General features: G+C 46.4%; 1 protein-coding gene across 3 annotated transcripts; it reads left to right on the top strand.

Moving 5' to 3' along the window:
• Positions 1-565: 565 nt before the first annotated feature.
• mybl1 (v-myb avian myeloblastosis viral oncogene homolog-like 1) lies at positions 566-20,670 on the top strand. Of its 3 annotated transcripts, none has more exons than XM_061239354.1 (15): positions 566-1,005; positions 8,322-8,421; positions 8,882-8,953; positions 9,335-9,427; positions 10,251-10,471; positions 11,387-11,570; positions 11,877-11,942; positions 13,555-13,794; positions 13,907-14,287; positions 14,448-14,587; positions 14,688-14,802; positions 15,280-15,396; positions 15,582-15,689; positions 16,991-17,149; positions 17,606-20,670. In XM_061239354.1, the coding sequence occupies exons 1-15, from the start codon at positions 983-985 to the stop codon at positions 17,729-17,731; spliced, it is 2,145 nt and encodes a 714-aa protein (XP_061095338.1). In that variant the 5' UTR covers positions 566-982; the 3' UTR covers positions 17,732-20,670. The 3 variants fall into 3 exon arrangements, with proteins under 3 accessions (XP_061095338.1, XP_061095339.1, XP_061095340.1); XM_061239355.1 differs by having other exon boundaries at positions 14,694-14,802; XM_061239356.1 differs by lacking the exon at positions 16,991-17,149.
• Positions 20,671-23,021: the final 2,351 nt, after the last annotated feature.

Below are 23,021 nucleotides of genomic sequence, written 5' to 3' on the forward strand. Positions count from 1 at the left end.
AGCACTGTAAATAAATAAACAAATAAATAAATGCCAGTTACACATATACTAAAATTGGCAAGTATCATTTTTTATTAAATGATGGCAAAGAGTAGCAACCTGTTCTCTCAAATGGCCATAAGGGGGCAGCAGTACGATGTGCCAAACTACTGATGTATCTAATTATTTACTTGCAGTCAGGGCAAGCACGTGTAATTCAAACAGATATCTTAAAACAGACATGGAAATACGTTACCACTTACTTCAAAATGTGTGCAAAATTGCTTATTTCCTTCGAACTGTCTGCCTCGAGAGAAAATAGTTGCCACCAAATTACGAAGTTGGGTGCAGCAGGGCCTTTTCTACGCTCTCTGACAGAGCACACTGACACTGTACTCCCGAGATTTTATTTACACGTCAGGCGCCTTACCACTAGCGCTCCCCCAATTTTGGCCAATCAGATGCGAGGCCGCGTGCGCAGATTCAAACACTTTTCTCGAAGGAGGCTGGGCGCGAGAATCGGCGGGACGGACAAAAAAAATCTGAAGTACGAAAATAAGAGAGAAACAGAGTCGGAGGTGGGAGGGTGAGCAGCTATCAAGGCGGGCTGAAGAAAAGTATGCGTACCTCATTGATCATCGCCCATTACCTCAGTGCGGGCATTGACAACATCCACGAGAAGTCCTGATCTGAATTTTACTGCAGAATATGTACATTTGAAGGATTATATCGGTACCTAGAGATTACCAATAATTTATCTACGAAAGAGAAAATGTAACGTAATTTATTAGCTGCTGTGGCTACGTGTTGTTCCGCCTGTACTGTAGTCTTGCTGAAAATGATGTACTCTATGATCACAGAGAGTCAAGCAAAAGAACAGTGACTTGTGTGGAGATCCGATTGTTTTATTTGTGGATTTGCAATTAAATTGGGACAGGCGGATTTTGCTTGGTTGGTTCGCAACTTCGGATTGAAGAAAAAAAGTTGACCATCGGAGAAAGTCATGGCCAGCAACAGATCACGCAGGTAAGTTACTGAGGTAACGTTAATGTGGCTAACTTAACGTGTGTTGCTCGTCTTTACAAATAATCGGCGGTTGGATTGGTATTTTACGCAGCAAATATTCTTTATGACATGACTTGGGTCACTTGATTCATTCACCTCTGTTACCAACATCTAACTTGGCTCTAACGAGCTTGACAGCAGCCACAAATTCCCTTTGATCTCGTTACAGAATAGTTGTAGCGATTAGCCATTCGGAGTAGCTAGCTAGCTAGTTTACAAATGTCACGTGAGTCAATCTTCTTGCTAACTGGGTTACCAACATTTTAGCTAACTAGTTAAGTCAGGTGGCTAGCAGCAAACGACATGGATCTCCACTCGTTATTGTCAGCATCTGGCTAGGAAGCTATTAGCTAACTGTGTGGCAGGTTTTATTTCGTTATGACCCAGGTAACAACACAATAGGTTTAGCTATTTGGATGATTTGTACATGAGCTAGTTAGCTAAAATCGGTTTGCTAATTTAATAGAACGACCTGAGTCAAGAAAGTAAATAATCTAACTAAGGTTAACGTATTACACGCACAATAACTTCATATAGCCTATCAGCTGATATTAACCTTATAGTTACTTAGTACTTATTTACTTAAGGTTTATTTTAGCAAACTTTAGTAACTTACCACCTGTCATCGCAGCGGCGGTAAGTCAGCTGCCATATGCTCACAATGACACAGCATCAGCTAGCTAACGTTATTCCTAAATTACTTGAATTTGTTGCTAGCATAGTCAAGTGGCAAGTGAAAGTATAACGCAAATTTATCTACACACATGCTAGCCAGGACTCTAATAGATAAAATTGTTCTTATCTTGACAAAATACCACAGCTAAGTCCGCGACTTTACAAAATCAAGAATTAGTATTTCCATGAAGTGAAATTACCCTAACGTTAGCTAAGTTAACATTGTTGCTTTGCTAAGTTACCCATCTCGTTGTAGAACATGTGGCGATGCAGACTGTTATAACCCTAGCTAAGTTATCTATGTTAGCTAACTAACGCAAATCGCTACGTTTGATTAAGGTTAGTTAGTTAACTTAGTCCTGGCCTTTTCGTGACACCGTGTTAGTACGATTAACGTTATTGCCGTCATGTAATGTATTATAACGTTACCAGGCAAATATAATTTATTATATCGTTACAACTCCTAAGTTACCCGAACTAACAAGATTATGGCTTGGTGTAGTGTTACTTTATATGCATGCATTTTAGCAGTGTCTGACTGCTCGCCGTCCGAATGAACTGGCCTTGCACTTGCATGTCTCAGGCCAGGGATTCCCGCAATATGATCTGACATATTCTGGCCTGCTAACTTAGTAGTTAACGTTAAGACCTAGTTTATAGCCAAAAGTCTTATGGATATGGTTCAATTTGCACTATCAGACGAGAACGGTGGTGCACATTGCCAGTTGGAAAGGCGGAACTAAACTGAACAGCAAATTTAATTTTATTCGATTTGGATCAAATTGATCAGACACGGCCGTGATCATGTGAACAGTACAGTACTGCTCCGCTAGAATGTGTTACTAACGGGGGGAAAAACACCGCGAATTTGAAATTCCACGTTGCCGTTCTCATAGGGGAAGAATCTGCCATAACGTTACTATATTTATTGTAGCATTGAATTGTTTTAATTTGACATTCGAAATTGCTTCGACCTGGCATCTTAACATGTCCGAGAAGCAGAATTGTTCATCGACGAACAATTCCTGTCTCGTTCATGGGTCACTTTTACGACGTTAAAACTGTTTCCGTAAGGAAATTAGTTTGGAACTCGAGTGAAACCGAGGTCTGTGACAAAATAATATTGCAGCAGCGAGTTTGCTAATCATGGAAAGCGCAATGCCGTTGTATTTCTCAGAAAATAGTGTTCGAGATATAGCATATATTTAAGGTAGATATACCTTAGATTTGTTCTATAAAGTTTTAAGCAAAAATTCATTGACCTCACCTTTTCTAAAATACAAATAACCAATATTATAGTCATTACGCAATAGGGTTCCATGCCAAGTGTCTTTGTGCTAGAAAAATGCCACAGCAAGTATAACCACAATATTTAAATTTGATAATTCCCCATGGGGGCATTGAAAATAGAAAAAATAGAAATAGAAAAATGCTTTTCTGGCGTCACTTGTACATTTAAATACTTGGATGCTTAATAACGTTGAATGAAGATTTGTATAGTCATAGAGTATATCGTATATAGTATATAGTAATCGGTTTGGGATTTCCCCTGTATTTCACCTGCCTTTGATTTTTGCAAGGCTACCACGTAGTTTATTGAAACAGAAATTTCCAAAAAAAACCCAGCAGAATTTTTTGTATGGGAAAACATGACAGACCTACTACCACCCTCAACCACTTTGTATAGAATGGCTTGTTAGTGGAAAGGTAGCACATTTGTCATTTTAGCTAGTCCGCAGTGAAACAAAAAACAGAGGAATTAAAAAAATGTGTCCATGGTGACTTTGGCTTGTGCACAGTGCACCTCATTGAGTTGGCATCCTCTCTGGATGGGTGCCTTGGTTGTACTCGTAATTATTTTCAGGGGGTAGTTTGGGGTTTGGTCATTTTCCTCTCCCTAAACACACAAACAGAACCATGATGTAATTTCTGCTTGAATGGAGGCTCCATGGAGTGTGTCTCCCCACCCCCCCCTGGGCCCCACGGATGGACCTCGCCCCGTGCCCTGATGACGACACGGTCAACGATGCGAGTGTGTGCTCTTTGTTGTGTCACTGGAGCAGAAGATCTGGTTGGGGGTTGGGATGGGGGGGTGCTTCGTTAACTCCCTCTTTGCCAGCGTTGCCATTTCTCCCACTGTCACCTCAACGTGGATGCCACTTTTCCAAATGTCAACTGTCCTCCCTTTCACATGGTGTGTTATTTCTGACTTCTGACAGACTAACCATATTTAATCCAGATATTCATGTGTCCGCTGCACTGTACATGTCGTCCATTTTTGCTTGGCAGTAGGGGCTGTCCTGTTGCACTGTTATGGTTCATTAACTGGCTGCTGACCATTTTCAGTTTTGCTATGGCTGCCCCTTACTGGCAAAACCACCTGTTTTCATTTGCAAACAATAAAAGATGAATGAAATGAAATGCCAACACAAAAACAACCTGGTCTCTGGACAGCAGGGAGAATATTTCTGCTATTTCATTTGAATGTGAAAAGTGGACTTTATGCTGTTAGACCCCAAATATGGTTGGCACACCAAAAAAAACTTTTGGCAACTTTTGCGAATGACTCAGTCTTAGTCTCTTAGACCATTACCAATTGTGAAAGTGCTGCTGATGTCAGACTATTAGCGTATATTTTTTCTACACTTTCCCGCCCTCCAAAATGAATGAGTGCATACAGTATTTTTGGATTGTACCTCAATGAAATGAAAGCGGGGCTGTGAACTATGGAGCAGTACAGTGGCAGCTTTGTGCTCCTCACTCTGAAGGGTACTAACACTATTTGCTAATGGAATTTTAACTTTTGGGAAGAAAAGTTGCATTCTGTCCCTACATGTTCTCAAACATAACTTTTCTCTTGAACCACAAACAATGTACATAAGAATCAAAGACGGATCATGAACTAATTTAGATTTATTTGGAGGAACATTGGTAATGTAATTTAGGCTACATGTTCAGACTTCAGTTAAAGGTGTTTATTTGCGTATTACACCAATTTACACAAGTGGTGTAAGCAGAGTTATTACAAAATACACACATGTTGTTTCAATGAGGACTACCTTGCTTCTCTAAAGGTATTCATTTTAGATGTATTTGCCCATTTTGGTTACCCCATAGAAAAATGCAGTGCTGGACAAAGAAACAAGGAAAGCCTTTTCACTTATTTATTGATTTTTATGTAATTTTTTATTTAGATTTTTGACACTTTCTGCTTCAAAAAAACATTGGGAATTTAAAAATTAAATAAACATTTTGAAAAGTAGCTATTATTAAAGGAAAATTAAATTCTATGTCTATGTAAAAGCATTTGAAAAGCAAATCCATGAAATGACTTTTAGAACTATTTATATAAAGTTTAAATACTATTTCAATAAGCTATTTGTTTGCAGTATATTCTTCAAACATCATGTAGTGATCATCATGTGGGCTCATGTTGTTTGGAAACGCCTGAATATACACTCAGTGAGCACTTTATTAGGTAGTTATTAGACTTATGTGTTTGACTGATGAAGTCTTCTGCTGCTGTAGCCTATGTGGTTTGATGCATTGTGTGTTCAGAGATGCTCTTCTGCATAGCTCTGTTGTAATGTGTGGTTATTTGCATTACTGTTACCTTCCTATCAGCTTCAACCAGTCTGGCCCTTTTCCACTGACCTCTCTTATTAATAACACGTTTCTGCCTGCAGAACTGCTGTTCACTGGGTGTTTTTTGTTTTTCACACAATTATCTGCAAACTCCAGAGACTGTTGCGTGTGAAAATCCCAGGAGATTAGCAGTTTCTGAGATACTCAAACCACCCTGTCTGGCACCAACAATCATTTCACGGTCAAAGCCACTTCTTCAACATTCTGACATTTGGTCTGAAAAACAGCTGAACCTCTTGACCATGTCTGCATGCTTTTATGCATTTAGTTGCTGCCACATGATTGGCTGATTGAATATTTGCATTAACAAGCTGGTGTACGGGTCTACCTAATAAAGTGTATGTGTATGTAAAATGTAAATTTTTTTTTTTTTTTTTTTTTTTTTCAAACGATGTTTGTGGGATCAGTAAGGATCATTATATTCAAACAAATGGCCCACATTTTTTTGTTGGACATATTTATTTGAAATGAATGCTTTTTTTGAGAGTTGTGACCATCTTTACCATGGAGGACACGGGACAGTAAATGCTGATGGGTGGCATTGCTGCAGATTTATTACCTGGCACATAGCTCCTGTCTGAATCTGCCCTGCTGGGTGCTGCTGAAAATGGTCTGAAATGGAGCAATATTAGATATGCAGGCATTTAGAAATGTTGTGTGCTTTGGAAAGCACTGTGAAATAGTAGTCGTGGAGTGGCACTTCGCCGAGAGCTTTGTCAGTTTCTGTTGAACTTCAGGTGAATCTTTCACTTCCTCCCCACAGAGAGGAATGTTTACGGCCCTGAAATGCCTCTGTTCATCTTCATGGCTACGACGGGCAGTTAATGCTGGAAATTAATGCAGCCCCCCCCACCACCCCCCTCCATCAGAGCAAGGGATTTCTGCTGAAATCCAATCTGTGTGTTTCTCTGCTGGACTTCTCCTTTCATCATGCGCCAGCCCTGCCAGGGAGCAGTGGGCGGTCAGATTTTCATTTTAACCGCTTCTTAAAAAGACAATAATGGAAGACATTCAGCACATCCACGCTGCTCCTGTATCAGGAGACATGTACCTTTCACACCAGCCAAACCTGTTCTTCAGGACCTCACTGCGCACATGCGTAGTGGCTTCAGTGAAAACACCTTTTCTGTCCGATGTGTAAGGGAGCACACGTTGCTGTCCTGTTCATTTGCCGTTGCTCGTTGTGATTTCTCTATCGCGTTCTCTATCTTTCTCCTTCTCTTGCTGCATGCTGCAACTCTGCATGTGATCACAAGGACTGTGGCTCTAATTGCATTTCCCCGCTACAGTCCAAAGTGCCCGGTGTCGTCAGTGCCAGGCTAGGCAGTTGACCTTGTTCCATGTTCAGAGTTCCAGGGCTGAAAGGGGAACACTATCCTCAGTGTTCTAGCACCACTTTTATATCACCTCTCTGTGTTCAGAGGGGCGGTGCTAGATCAGTGCACAGCTCAACACCAACAACCTCCACAAGGCACCGTACAGGTGCGTTGGCAAATCAAGCCCCTCTCACCTGGTGCACTGCTGCATTTTGAAACAAATAATGCACATGACGCAGCCACTGCAGGAGATTATGCCAGCAGTCTGTCATTCATTTTGGAACCAGGATTTTAGTTTTCTTTAAGATACAGTACCCTATTAATGCTCTACTAGTGTGATTTAAGATAACATAACATAACGACAGGCATGTTCACCATGCAAAGAGAACCTGCTTTGTTACACCATAGGCGCACAGTGTACCAAACCGTGTTTGTAAGAGAAGGTGTGAATTCCCCGTTCTAAGAGGTTAAAAAGAAAATACTGATGGAGAGTGCCCAAGTGTGCAATGTGGTGGGTTTGGCAGTCCAGTACGGCCCCTGTGTGCGAGTGATCGTCCCTGACTGTTCCAGGCCCCGCAGCCTGTCTGTGAAAGCCGCAGAGGTCTTCACCTTTACAGATCTGTGAAGCCCCAGAAGTCACAGGTTGAGTGTGACCTTCGTGGGGCAGTGGAGAAAGACTGGATGAATACTCCAAGCTCCTGTCCCCTGCCTAGCACAGCGAGGCTGCAGTCCGTGATGCTGTTCGGCTGCCTTGTGTCCTCCAAAGCAATATCGAGGTGTTTGTGTGTGCCGGGTACCCCTGGGGCACTCCTTTCTTTTGGCCTCTGCCCTGTTGGTAAAATGGATTATACTGGCACAGCGCTCAGAGAGAACTGTTGCTAGGCAACAGAGCATTCCTGGGGACTGATGTCTTCTTCACAGTCTGATACCCCCGTGGCAGGCTGGGCGGGCACGGCTGATGGTATCACTCTTTTTAGTTCAAATTATTTTTGATACATTCGTCTTAATTCAGAGGTCACCGTGGAAACAGTGATCCTTGATTTCATAGCCTAATGGATTGATATTCATGAGAAGCTTTTGAAAAAAAATAATAAAATAAAAATGATAACCAGTTTCAGTAATCGGACAACTTTTTTTTTACGTGCGTCGTTATTTCCCCTCCAGAGACTGGAATGTCCGGTTTACTACTGTCATTTCCTTTACTGGCTGTCTTATTTTGGGAGAAATATCTGAGGCTCTTGCAGTCTGTTTCTTTGTCTTTGCTACTGTCCACTCTCAGTATTTCCAGCCCATTGCATTTCACTGCTGTCCTATTCCTGCTCCTGGCTGTTAAGATTAGCTCAGATTACTGATCACTGTATGGTTTTTAATACCAACTAGCATGGTTTGTAGTACCAATGAGTGCACTCGGCTTTGCTGGCTTGGTAATGAACCCTTTTGATGGTCTGCTTTACCGAGCGGTTTATGATAATAATTTCTATGTGTCTTCTTCTGCCGGTTAAAAGGTCAAAGGATACAGTAAATGGCGGGTGTGGACATGCTTATGGGGCCTGTAATGTGTGAGATCGTTGTACTCGTACAATCATTGTAGTTAATGGAGAATTGATACTACCACCTCCCTGTGTCTCTGTCCTTCATCAGTGAGGATGAGGATGAGGAGCTCCTCTCGACGGACCCTGAGAGCAGGGAAGTGAAGAACCCCAAGAAGCTGCTGTGTAAAGTCAAGTGGTCCAGGGATGAGGTAATCAAATCGTTCCAGCGTGGTTGATGTGCGTGAGAGCGGGAAATCAGTGTTATCGAGCTCTGAAAATTGATTTGAAATGGGCTCAGTGCTCACTTATGACATACCGGGTAAAGCACAGTACTGTGAATAGCTAACATTCGCTAACATATTGAAACTTTTTTCTGTTCGCCACGGACATTAGCTTACAGTTTGAAAATGTAGTGCGTGGCTGTTAATATAATGCACTTTAATCACTGTAATATTTGTTCTTAGCTTTTACAAATCCCGGGTAAATGGCAGGTATAGCAATGCTATCAGCTAGCTAGCATTGTTAGACCTATGTCGTGTCCGTTCGTATTTAAGAGCCATTGATGGTGGTCAAAGCAGCTGCTCACTCTTCTGTTGAGTGGTTGTGGGTAGGACAGTTGATTTCTCTAGTCCTGCTGATGAAGATGAGCGGACTGTTCCCTCTTTCCAGGATGAACTGCTGAAAAAGCTGGTTGACAAACATGGAACGGAGGCCTGGAGACTGATTGCAAGTTACCTTCCTGTAAGTTCTTTCTTCAGTAAAACACTGCGTAGTGCGCATAATTTACTGTAATGGACTGTATAGTCAGTCATGCTCCCAGACTTGAGTAGTGTACCGTATGCAATAATAATGTGACATGAATGACAAGAGAAATGGGATAACGCAGCGTGTCAGTCTGACACTATTTTTTCCAAAGGAATGGCGCCCACTATTCCTGCGTAACGGGAGTCTGTGGAAAAATGACTTCCCAAACGAAGTGACATTTATGAGAGCGTTTGCGACTGTTGGCGCATAATGAATGCGCAGCTGGTCTTGGGCCGGCCTTCTGGCGGCGCTGCGTGCGGAAGAGGTCGTGATAATGCAGCTGCAGGTGTTGATGGGCCTTTTGTCGCACCGTCACAGAAAAGAACAGATGGCCAGTGTCAACACCGCTGGCAGAAGGTGCTCAACCCAGAACTGGTGAAAGGGCCCTGGACAAAAGAGGAGGATCAGAGGGTAAGGAGAGCTGGGTGTTTACCTACCTGAGGAAGAGAGGGAGGAAATGGAGAGGGAGGGAGGGTGAGAGAGAGAGAGGTGAGAGGACAGAAATGGAGGTAGGGGAGTCAGTGTCTTTCTCTCCACAGTCACTTTCAAAAGGTGTGAAACACACTACATTTCGAAATGACAGCACGTTTTCTTAAATTGGTCTCATGAGCCAGAGTCTGAACGTGATTTGCGGATAGAAAAGGCGGGAGGGGGACTGATGTCATCGGTGAGAATCCAGAGAGCATGCTGCAGAGGCAGACTGGAGGTATGGGTTCTTTCATAAGAACCTATACCTCCATTTCAGAGTAACTTTCTTCTGCTCTCACCCTTCAGCTATCCCAGTGTAATGCACCAGTCTGCTCCCTGGCAACAGTAACCCTGTGACTTCACAGAGGAAGTGGTCAGTTCGCCACCCCAGTCCCAGCGCTCTGAGAGCTGGCCGTAGTGACGGCTGACCTGCGCCCGCGAGCTGAACAGCACGTTCCTCCCCCTGTGCTGCACTGCAGCAGCTGCAGGAATGCCAGGAATGGCGGCTTGCAGAGAGCCAGCCAGGCGTCTGAACTCGCGGTCTTATCGCAGCTTAAAATAGCCTCACTGATATGCAGTCAGATAAGCCCCCCTGAACAATTCCTGCCCACAGTGTTCACATGGACATTCTGATGTACTGTTACAGTCATTGTTTGATGGTCACAGAAAGAAAGAGGCCTTCACTGCTGCAGAGTGTAGGTAATGCGCTGTAGACAGCTCTCGCCCACCTCCCTTAGTGTAACCTCGCCCCTGTTTGTACGCGCAGGTCATCGAGCTGGTCCACAAATACGGCCCCAAGCGCTGGTCCATCATCGCCAAGCACCTGCAGGGCCGCATCGGCAAGCAGTGCCGGGAGCGCTGGCACAACCACCTCAACCCAGAGGTGAAGAAGTCCTCCTGGACCCAGGAGGAGGACCGCATCATCTACGAGGCCCACAGGCGTCTCGGCAACCGCTGGGCCGAGATCTCCAAGCTGCTGCCTGGGAGGTACGGCCACTGTGTAAATACTGAGGTCAACGGTGTTACTGCTGAAGTACAGAGTGTACACTGCACTGAGGTCAACGGTGTTACTGCTGAAATACAGTGTAAACTGCACTGAGGTCAACGATGTTACTGCTGAAATACAGAGTACACTGCACTGAGGTCAACGGTGTTACTGCTGAAATACAGAGTGAACACTGCACTGAGGTCAACGGTGTTACTGCTGAAATACAGAGTGTACACTGCACTGAGGTCAACGGTGTTACTGCTGAAATACAGAATGTACACTGCACTGAGGTCAACGATGTTACTGCTGAAATACAGTGTACACTGCACTGAGGTCAACGGTGTTACTGCTGAAATACAGAGTGAACACCGAGGTCAGCTGAATTACTGTTGGAATACAGAGCAAACGCTGAGGTCAACGGTGTTACAATAGCAGCTTGCGCTGAATGCTAATGCTAGGTAAACTGCTCAAATGCTCATTACCATTCTGTTCCATATTTAAATATTGAAGCTAATCTTTAGTCCACTACTGGAACAACAAATTTAGCGAAAATTACATGCTTTCTATTTTTTGTTTTTTAATACACTACACACTAAAGGTTTGGTGCAATCTTTAACAGAGGAACATGCTATAGAATATAGTAACGTTCCCAAGACCGGTCTGAGGCTGTTTTGCATTAGCCCGTGCCCTTTTGGCACACAAGTCTTTGCAGAAAAAACTTGCACTGGGATTTACTGAAAGACTCTATCAGTGAGAGACTCACTGATAGGGCTAACATGGATTCCAGCAGTCAGAAAGCGTACACCTATTCCCAGCCACAGCGTAGAAGGGGGCAGCCAGTGCCAAGCTCCCTGTCTGATGTATACCCGAAGAAGTGGATGTTGACAGCTCTCTCACACCAAATCCGCCCACAGGACGGACAACTCCATCAAGAATCACTGGAACTCCACCATGCGCAGGAAAGTGGAGCACGAGGGGTACCTGCAGGACAGCTCCGGGTCCTACAAGTCCGTCCAGGCCATGAAGAGAGAGCACAAATCCCGCTCTGCAGCCATGCGGCACGAGCAGAACCAGATGTTCCTGACCAACCCAGCTCAGGTGATCACACGCTCCCCCTCTCCTGCCTCAGACTGACTCCTTACTGCCTGGGGAAAGGCTGCTTCACTTCCGGTAGAAACTTGAGTGTTAATAAACTCTCAGATATTAATAAAATTGACTCTGGGCATGACAAGCCTATTCATGTACAGTATATTTGTTGGTTCATTGTGTTCATGTCTGTTTAAGAGATAAGGGATTATCTACATCTACAGCACAGAGATTGATCTATACCGCTGAAGACAATGTGCAGCTTTTTCATGCATCACTTCATGAGTGTGTGTGTGTTTGTGTATTTTCTCTTTAAAGCTTGCGGGATACTCATTTAGTCAGTGTGTGGACGGCATCACTGAATCCTCACATGTCTTTGTTCAGGTGAGTGTTTCTCTCCCACAGTGTACTCGCACACAGGAACACAAAATGTCCATGTTGCTGGGCTGCATGTCTTCGTACTGCTTCATGTCCGAGTTTTCTCCTGAAGCTTGTGGAATGATTGTCAGTCTCTTTTCTTCCTCTGTATTAACATTCTGCGTGTATGTTTGTCCTCTGGTATTCTTAATTGGTCTTCATTGAAGTCTTCACTGATGCATCTCTGTGCTCCATGAATAGCTTTAACGTTCCACGGGTTAGTAGTTGTATTAAATATTTATGTCCTGGTAAATTCACAACACTCAATCTTTAATTTTAATGGAAACCTGTATATATTATTTATATTTAAATCCAGCCTTAAATTGACATCATTGAAATGGGCTGCTATTGGCAAAGGGTTCATGATGCAATAGTTCCGTTGCTCTGCCTGTTTGCCGTCTTAAATGCGATGGTTTTGCCACCATTACGTATTCTGGGTTTGTGTCCGTGATAATCATCAATAAAACCAGTCAGTCGGTCATTATATTATTCATCTTCTAAAAGTTATGGTTAACACTAGTGTCCGTGTCATAGATACAAAAGGGCAATACCAGGAGGCCCATTTATAAGTGATAAGTGTCACCACAGAAGCATTATTTGAGAAGCCCTTTTAAATGCTAATAGCGCTGCATCATTGAGGGCTCAATGGAGCGGCAGTAACGTGTGAATAAATGGGATGTTTTCCTTCCCGTCTCTCCTCCTGTCCCTGCCTCCTTCCTTCCCCGTCCTCTCCTCCGTCTTTCTTCCAGCAGCCGTGCCACGATGATCCCCACAAAGAGCAGAGAATTAAGGAACTTGAGCTGCTGCTTATGTCAGCTGAGAATGAAGTCAGAAGACATGCAGCCTCATGTGTAAGAACACTGTGTGTGCATAGTGCGCTGTAGTTCCCCCCCCCCTCCCCATTCTCATCCACTCATCCCGGTTAGCTGCGCTCACCGCTTCCCGCCGTCCGGCATACGACCCCCCCCTCCGTCCCCTTCCTAACCGCTCCCCCCCCTCCCTGCATAGCAGCGGTAGTGCACGGCGTGTGTGTGGCTTGCGGACGATGGTACCGTTCAGATTAGAATCGGCGTGTTTTCTTCTTTTAGTTTGTTTTGCATCCAAACACCATTTTTGCCTTTTTCTCTTGCCTGAGGGCAATGCTGGCCCTGCCCATTTCAACCTGCCTCACATCATAAGCATTGCCTCTTAACCTATTCAAGCTTCGGCAGTGAATTTGCTGTGTTCAGAAAGCAAAGGCAATGTTTATAGAGGAGCGGTGAATGGCTGTGGTGCTGTAGGACGTATTGGTTGGTTGGTCGGTTGGTTGCTCAGTCGGTCCTTTGCTGAACATGGAATAGCTGGTGGGAGATGTCCCAGAGTTGCTGGTGTTGCTGGTCGTAGCATCGGTCACAGTGGTTCCATGTTAGCTCGGCAGCCGGTTCCGCTAACATGGAAGCGGGCTGTTGGTGAGGAACGCTGCCAACGCCCATCGCCGTCAGCCCTTCCATCCCATTTCCCCGCCTGGGCCGAATCCCACGAGCACCTCACCTTGTGTCCAAACCCAAGCACCTGACTGTTGACTGTGGCCTCTCCGCAGAACCCCGACAGGTACCCGCGCTGGTCCGACAGCATGGCGGACGACACCATGACCACCATGAGCAGCCTGGAGGACCACAGCATGGAGTTCTGCCGCGCCGAGGAGAGCCTGGGTTCGGGGTCCAGTTCCGCGCCCGTCCAGGTCTCCCCCAGCAAGTTCCTGGCAGTGGAGGCCAGCGCCGTGCTGAGCTCCCTGCAGACCATCCCGGAGTTCGCCGAGACCATGGAGCTCATCGACTCGGTGAGTGGCCCCCTCCTCCCCCTCCTCCGTCCACCTCTGTGTCGATTGGTCAGGGCCGGGGCTGGGCGGAGACCGTGTTGAAAATGCATTGTAGATGTGTCTGGTCCTGCAGGACCCGGTGGCCTGGAGCAACGTGGCCAGCTTCAGCCTGACAGAGGTGGCCTCCCCCATGAAGCAGGAGGAGACCCCACCTTTCCCCCAGCCCCAGGACCAGGACGGGACCCCTGAGGAGATGGGCTACCAGTTCGACGGCCTCGCTGTGACCGACCATGGCAAGGGAGGGGCTGGGGGCGGCGGCCAGGGCAAGGCCGTCCCCTTCGTCTCACCCATTGTGGCCAAATTCAACACGCCCCCGTCCATCCTGAGGAGGAAGAGGAGGGAGAGGGGAGAACAGTCTCCCTCAGGGGAGAGCAATAGTGCCTCCTTCCTGGACACCAGCGGCTCCTCGCCAAAGACCACCCCCGTCAAAGCTCTGCCTTTCTCCCCCTCCCAGGTACAGCCTTCCAACAGAACACGCATCACCTAATGATTCCTGTACATTCACATGCGCAGTGCACATCCATATAAATATGGGAATATTTCTCTTTTTAATGGCCTTTTCTCTTTTTAAATAAGATTTTGTAGCTTATAATACAATTTGGATTTCCATACAGTTTTTCAACATATCGGGGAATGAACATTTGAACCTGGACAACCCTGCCCTGACGTCCACCCCCGTGTGTGGACAGAAGTGTCTCCTCAACACTCCCCAGCAGAAGGAGATGACGCCCAAACACCAGAAGGAGAATGCTGGGTAGGAGAGACCAGCACCAGCGGAGACCCTCTGCTTTCTCGTATTTCGTACAGGTTTTTCCTGGTGTTGCATGTCTTACCAGACCTGCCTTTTCTCTCAGCTTTAGGACCCCTAAAATCCGGAAATCTATCTTGGGCCCCACTCCACGGACTCCAACGCCCTTCAAAAACGCCATGGCTGCCCAGGAGAAGATGTACGGACCCCTGAAGATGGTGGTATGTAATGAGACTGTACAGCTTGAGTGGAATGGGTCCTCTGGGCAGAGCTGGGAGAATGACTGTCGCAGTGCTGTGTGTGCTGTTTATTAGCACTCAGTCTGTGTGCATTTCCCCTGTGCATCTCTCTGATGACAATTTGAGCCTTTGTGTCTCTCACTGCTGGAATCCATGTTATTCACTGTGAGTCTCTCACTGATAGTCTTTCAGTAAATCCCAGTGAACACTTTTTCTGCAAAGACTTCTGTGTCAGTGTCTGTGCTTGTCCCTGTGTGTCAGTATCTTTCTGTTTGTCCCTGTGTGTCAGTGTCTGTGCTTGTCCCTGTGTGTCAGTGTCTGTCTGTTTGTCCCTGTGTGTCAGTGTCTGTCTGTTTGTCCCTGTGTGTCAGTGTCCGTGTGTGTCTGTCTGTTTGTCCCTGTGTGTCAGTGTCTGCCGGTCCCTTTTGCGTCTGGCTGAGTTGTGTCTTTGCTCTGCAGCCTCAGCCTCTGGCGTTCCTGGAGGAGGACATCCGAGAGGTGCTGAAAGAGGAGACGGGCACAGACATATTCCACCGCGGGGAAATGCAGCCCGAATTCAGAGCCTGGAAACATGATGTGTGTACCGGCATCCTTCCATCTGTATGACTTAGAGTTTCAAAAAGCAAGGCCTCATAGCCTTTTCATTGCCTGTTTGTTGCAGGGAATCCTAAATTCAGTAAAATCATATTTCAGATTGACGGTCCGTGAGATTGTGAACAGGTTACCGGGCCGTTACTGAACCTCAGTGTTTTGAATTCCAGGCTGACGCTCCCGCCCGTAAAGTGAGGAAGTCCCTGGTGCTGGACTCCTGGGGCAAGGACTGCCTCAACGTGCAGCTGTTCTCCCAGGAGCAGATCAACAATGCGCAGGTGAGCTCCCCGCTATAGAGCACAACCTGAGAGCCCAGCACACACACGCCCAGCCCTCCAGGGCTGGAGACGTTAGCCAGGACCAGATCAACAATGCGCAGGTGAGCTCCCCGCTATAGAGCACAACCTGAGAGCCCAGCACACACACGCCCAGCCCTCCAGGGCTGGAGACGTTAGCCAGGACCAGATCAACAATGCACAGGTGAGCTCCCAGCTACAGAGCACAGCCTGAGAGCCCATCACACACACACACACACACACGGGGGGGGGGGGGGGGGGGGGCAGGAGACGTTAGGCAGCTCCCCACCTGTCGCTGCAGGACAGCTCTTACCTCATAGCACATTGAGTGTCACAGTGGCAAATCGCCCGCACTTACTGTGAGAGGGAGCTACCATTTCTCCTTCAGGAAGTGGAGTCTGTATCCTCTTTCACACATGGAACATGGCCATATAACCCTTTTCTGCAATGCTTGTGGCTTTTCTTTTTCTACACAGCCAGTGGCTATCTGTTATTTTACTGCGTTGTTAACCTTCATACATTATGGTGCTAGTTGTCAAGTTCTTGTAAAGGGCTATCTGTGAGAGAGACATAAAATCATGCAGAAACGGATCAGGAGCTTCAGTTAATGTTCACATCAACCATCCAAATGGGGAAAAAATATGATCTCAGTGATTTCGACCGTGGCTTGATTGTTGATGCCAGATGGGCTGGTTTGATTTTTGTAACTACCGATCTACTGGGATTTTCACGCAAAACAGTCTCTAGAGATTACTCAGAAAGGTGCAAAAACCAAAAAACATCCAGTGAGTGGCAGTTCTGCGGATGGAAATGCCTTGTTGATGAGAGATCAATGGAGAATGGCCAGACACCTTTGGGATGTGGTAGAACGGGATTCAGAATTCTGTCATTCCATGTCAACACGGAACAGAATCTTAAAGGAATGTTTTCAACATCTTGTGGAATCCGTGGCATGGATTGAGGCTGTTTTGAGAGCATATCCAGTGTTCTCATGGTCCTACCCAGTATTGGTAGTGTTCCTAATAAAGTTATTGGTGAGTGTATATGCTGTATGTGTGTTTTTAGTAGTAAGAAACAACGTTGCTGAATGGCTGCTCAAAAGATCTTGAGCCAGCAAATTGCTCCCTGAACGGCAGTTTCCCAACATTCCCGGGTCCCGCTGTGTGAGGAGGGCCTGTATCCGAGGCCTTTAGGCTGTGAGAGAGGGCAGTCGGGGGAGTGAGATCGTAAAGACGGCCCTCTGTTTTGACGGACAGCAGAGTGACAGTGTGTCTCCATGGCAGCCTCCCGGGGACAGCCTGCTGACCAGCTCTCTGCTGATGACGCCCGTTTTGGACAGGGAGGGCCGCGCCTCCTCACCCCCGCAGGTGAAACAGGAGCCGGGCTTCAGGAAGGACAGCCCCTCTCTGACCCGGACCTCCCACTATGACTCCCCCGCTCAGGTGCCTTCAGTGAGCGCGCCCTCGCCCCGTTTCCCCTCAAACACCACGACAGCTTCCCTGCGTCGCCTTGTTTCTTACTATTAATAATCACTCGACAGACATATTCCATACTGTGTGTGCGCGCTTCGTCGATTGCCTCATTATCATTATTATTATTACGAATATATTTAGCTTTTCCTTTAGTCTCAAAAAGTGATGAAAATTGTGCTTGCTACAAAACTACATTTTAAAAAAATCCATTGAATAATATCAGTATACAGTGATGTTCTGGCACAGAGCCCAGGTCCTCATTGTTCTGCTTTGTCTTTACTCTGTTGTGAAGATTACAGTAAGATGAAGGAACTTGTGTTTTTATTCTTTCTTGTGGCTGGCGATCTTTATTGGTGGTGACCTGGTATAAGTGACAGTGGAAAGACATCCTTAACTGATGTTGTGCGGTTTCTCCCCCGTCTCCAGGTGAACAGCGATTGGGAGACGGTCGTCTACGGGAAGACGGAGGACCAGCTGATCATGACGGAGCAGGCCAGGAAGTACCTGAACACGTACTCTAGCGGCTGTGCTTCCAGGGCGCTGGTCCTCTGACCGGACCGCCACACTACACCGCCCGTCCGTCTGCCCGTCCGCCACGGAAACGTTCTCATAACCGGCAGACTTAACACTTAGACAATCTTCATGTAGGAAACTGACTGTCCAGTTCTTTTAGTTGTCTGCGCCACCCTTACCAGAATATCCCAGTGTCATTTCTGAGAACATTTAAGCAAAAGGCAGAAGTGTGTTCCTGTCCCAACTTTAATATTGAGTCAGAGTTTATTTTTGGGGGGCCATTTTGAAAAACAAATGTTAATGCTAACATAGCACCTCTGTCTGTTGGTACAACCAAGGCAAGGCGTTTCCCCTGGCTCTCTCCAGCCCGTTGGTAATGTGAATTTGAGTTCTAGTCATTATTGGCGACCTCGTTTTGAAGACCTACACAATTAACTTTCCTACAATACCAGCCAGGCCAGAATTTCCACAAATAACAATAAGGTTATTTTTGGCGCCATGTTGTGTATTCAAATGAAATGGCTTGCATATAGGTTGTTGGTTGTTGAGTGTAGACTCAATATAAAACTAGAGGTGCTGCTTATTAAAAAAAAAGAAGCATTATTATAAAACAGAAATATGTAAAAGTGTATGTATACAAATACGTATATCTTCCTGCTTTCTTTTATATCTGCCTTTTTTTTGGGGGGGGGAAAAGTTGATGTGAAGTCTTAATGAACAGAAAGCACTGTCAGCATTGCACTACTTGTTTTGGTTTGCTGCAGAAGGATGAGCAGTCGATGCAGTTCAGGAGGAACAGAATAGCACTTGCGATGTGACTGTGTCAGCTCAGATAAATGAGGGTTGTGCTCCTACACAGTGTTCCATTTTAGGAGTCTCAAGTTGAGACATTTATTGAATGTATTGTACAGTGTGTAACTGCAGAGAGCCGTTGTAAATTGGAAAGGTACCTTCCTTAATTTTATTTATTTTCTGCTCTAAAGCTTAAATGTTGATATTTATGTATATTAGGCATCTGGAAGTTTTTGCTGTTTCCTGTAAAGAAACCCTACCTGTGCAGGCCATGGCTGCCAGAGATCCTTGTATCTCGTTTTTCGCTCTTCGCCACGACTTACATTCAGGCAACTACCCGCAAGGAATCATGTCTGGTACCAACTGAAGGGTCTCAGGTCCTAGTCCCTCTGTAAAATGTCCCGAGAGCGGCTGTGTGAGCAAGATGGATTTCTTGTTTGTGTAGAGCTGTAGGTTGTATTTATTAAATGTTTAATAATTTATTGCTAAAATATTGAAAAATCTATAATTATATTTACTTTCAATTTTGTTTTTAACAAAAAAATATATTTGGCTACTATCCACCTCCATTCTGGAAATATGAAGAAACGGGAACTGCCACAGTGTAAACCAGTTTATTCATCCGGTCGTCAGTGGATAAAAATGGATTTGTACCCATTGGCTGGGTATTTCCTTATTACCCCATAGATGTAGCACAGCTTATGAAAGGTGGTTTGCTAAGCTTGTTGAAATAAAGCCAGTTATTCTGTACAGGTAGCAGCATCCAGCTTCCAAAGTCAAAAGGTAGAAGATTTGCACTTTTTTTTCATTGTTTAAATGTGTTTGTTTTTTGCTGCTGACGTAGCTTGTTTTCGTTTTTATTTTTGTTTGGTTTCGTTTGGTCCGTATTGTTGTTTTTGATTAGCTGGTGATGTTTGCTGAATGTCTAACTGCACGTGCGGATTGAACACTGACACGGTGAGAGGGGAGAGCAGCGGGGATCTCGATCTCGATCTCGCTCGCTCTCTCCTGCCACTCCCTCTGCTGTGAAACAGAGCCTGCCTGCTCCGGCTGGGAACCCGACCCAGAGCCCGGTCCTGTGCCGCACAGTGCAGTGTAAAGGGGCATCGTCTCCCAGCTCTAGCAGCAGAAATACTTTACTGTAGTAGAAGCCCCTGTCTGAGCCCAGCCCGTTTTCACCATAAAGCAAATCCATTTTTGAGTTTGTATTTTCGACTGCTCGCCATCTCGCAGGTGAGTAATAAGTACAAATTGTTAAAAAGAAGTAAATGTATAAAACGTCCAGGGTCAGTGACGGTCCAAGTGTATGCTGCTTAGTGCTTGTTTTAGCAAGTATGTATGGTGTTAGATGTACGTATGTATGTGGGGTGTTAATGGCGGCTGACCATTCTTCTGAAAACTCCCCAAGTACAGCACTCAAACAAGCCAATGTGTGTTTAATAACTTTTTAACAGTACTTGCAATGTCTTGAGCTAGTCAATAGGCTAGCGTAGAATAGATACAGGACCCATAAAATGCGTGTAGTCACACCTTGTGGTCTTAAAGGACCTGTTTGGTGTTTTAATGAGTCTGTCACAGAATTCCGTTTAACGTTGATAGGTTCAGCGAGCAAGAATGCTTTTAACAGTGAGTGACTACCTGCTGTAGCTAGCAAAAATCAAGGCAAATGATTAGGCAAATGTGTATATCTGTACGAAGCACTACAGAGCTACAGTAGAGTATACCGATTGAATTTTGCTCAAATATTTACTGCGTCAATGCATCGAAATGTCAGACTTAAAAACATGGGCAACAGCTAAATGTTTTTGCTTTGTTTTCTTTTTATGTCTTTGTTTTCTGTGTAAATGTTTTGGGTTTCTGTGTAGATCCTAAGTTGTATTTGTAACTTTTCCTTTCTCTAATGTTCCACCACCTAATTCTAGGTTTTGAGGGAAGAAAGTACATGTAGCAGTTGTCATATACTTCAACAAAGCAACACACTCAGCATTTATTCCGTATTGTACTTCATTTCTTACAGATGTAACAAATACACTGCATTTCATTTGCTATTTTACAGTTCTCTATCTCACTGTTCTGCTGAAGGATCACAGCATTCATTTCTATATTCACCAGTACCATAGAAGTCCTGCCAGCTACCGTTGTAATGCATGTACTTGATATGGAATAATAAAATGCTTTATGCATTACGTTGCCGTTTTGTTCTGTCTTTTTTATTGCTTGAAAAAGGGATGATAAAAGCTGCAGTTATTCCACCGGTGCTTGCCATAGGTTTCCATGCTTATTCAGGCGTCTCACGTGTTAGAAAGCGATGGATATTGACTCATTGACATCACCAGCGGCTGTCACCTCCCAACTGGCAAGACTTCCATAGCTGGGAGAGAGATGGAATTTTCAAGAGCCACATCCAGGCTTCTTTGCCAAGTCTGCATGCGCAATTAGGACCTGGCCTGAAAGGAGGTCATAATCTCTGATCCCTGCTGTCCTGCCCCGTCCTGTGAAAAGCTCCACTCCGCTTCCCTCCACTCTGGAGTGGGGAGCTGAGCCTGAATCAGGTGCTGCTGGCAGTTGAACGGGGTTTGGTGACGGGCGGGCTGCGGGGTTAACCAGGCGCCCTGCCCCCCTGCTGTGTCCTGTGGCTGGGGGGGTGCTGTCAGCTCAGGCTGTGCTCTCGGAGGGGACACACGCCCTTCTAGGCAGCACGCTCTCCCCAGGTCAGCTGGTCCGGCCAAAGGTGTCCACTCGCCCATGAAATAATGCCTTTTGGCTCCATTGTTCGGGCGAGTCTGTTGGTTTTACGGGGCGCTCCGCTCAATTGGCTCTGAATGGAGGGGCACACAGCCTTCTGCTGGCCACGGTCATTAGAGACGCATGTGCGTCCTATCATTTCCTCTCCCCCGTGCGTGCCTGAAAACATCGCCGCTTTCCGCTAAGGATTGTCAAACCTCGAAGACCCTTGACCTCTGAGTGGATGTGTGGTGCAGCAGACGCGCCAGGGGCTGACACGGGTTGAGGGTTGGCTCAGGGAGGTCGTTTCAAGTGCGTATGCGGGATGGGGAGGTCTGGTTCAGAACTCGGGCTGAGCTGCTGCTCGAATGACAGGAGAAACTAAGTAAAATGGACCGCCTGGGTGTTCATTCAATTCACTGTTTTCAAACAGTCCTCAAAAGCCTGCCTAAACTCATGTTAATTTGTCTGCAAACACTTCTCACAGCCCCGAATAAACCACCCCTCCCCATCCTGGAAATGTGCCTTCAGAGCTGTTTAGTGCGATGGGTTTAATTATCGGGGCTTGTGCTGGTATCTGTGACAGGGCCCTCCTTGTTTGATCAGCAGGAAAAGTGTAACGTTTGAGACGGCGGTTTTGATCTTTTAAAACGGAGCGGAGCGTTGCCGGACAGGGGGACCGCCAAAGTGCCTGGGGGGGGGGGGGGGGGGCAGCCAACACCCCTGCATGTGACAGAGGGGACCTGCTAGAGAAGGGGGGTAACATGGAGCTGGCATGTGGCAGGGTGTGGGGTGCACTCCTCCCCCCCTCCCCAAACACACCCTCCGCCCCTCCGAGGCCACCTCCCCAGCTCTGGGCCCCTCACACTGCTAGCCTTTGTGTGTGCCAGACAGCAGATGGCAGTCCATTATAGCGGTGACAGGAAAGTCATCTGGCAAGCACCCCGCCAGCACTCTGCTGTGCCACTTGTGGCGGGAAAAGCAGGCGGCCAGAAGCCCAGGCTGCCTATGTAGGTCAGAGCCTCCACTGCCCCTGCAAATTACTACTGCGGGGCCACACACAGCAGACCTGTGCCCTGTTACAGTGCTGAGCTCCACACAGCAGGCCTGTGCCCTGTTACAGTGCTCAGTGCTGGGCCACACACAGCAGACCTGTGCCCTGTTACAGTGCTCAGTGCTGGGCCACACACAGCAGACCTGTGCCCTGTTACAGTGCTCAGTGCTGGGCCACACACAGCAGACCTGTGCCCTGTTACAGTGCTCAGTGCTGGGTTCCACACAGCAGACCTGTGCCCTGTTACAGTGCTCAGTGTTCAGTGCTCAGTGCTGGGCCCACACAGCAGACCTGTGCCCTGTTACAGTGCTCAGTGTTCAGTGCTCAGTGCTGGGCTCCACACAGCAGGCCTGTGCCCTGTTACAGTGCTCAGTGTTCAGTGCTCAGTGCTGGGCTCCATACAGCAGGCCTGTGCCCTGTTACAGTGCTCAGTGCTGGGCTCCACACAGCAGACCTGTGCCCTGTTACAGTGCTCAGTGTTCAGTGCTCAGTGCTGGGCTCCACACAGCAGGCCTGTGCCCTGTTGCAGTGCTCAGTGTTCAGTGCTCAGTGCTGGGCTCCACACAGCAGGCCTGTGCCCTGTTACAGTGCTCAGTGTTCAGTGCTCAGTGCTGGGCTCCACACAGCAGGCCTGTGCCCTGTTACAGTGCTCAGTGCTGAGGGAGGCTGGGCTCCACACAGCCATTCCCCATATGTTTCTTAGCTCTATAAAGAAAGATTATGGCAAGTTTTTCTTTATAATACAAAGAAAAACTAAAT

This window comes from Conger conger, chromosome 4 (genome assembly GCF_963514075.1).
Source record: "Conger conger chromosome 4, fConCon1.1, whole genome shotgun sequence".
Classification (NCBI taxonomy): domain Eukaryota; kingdom Metazoa; phylum Chordata; class Actinopteri; order Anguilliformes; family Congridae; genus Conger; species Conger conger.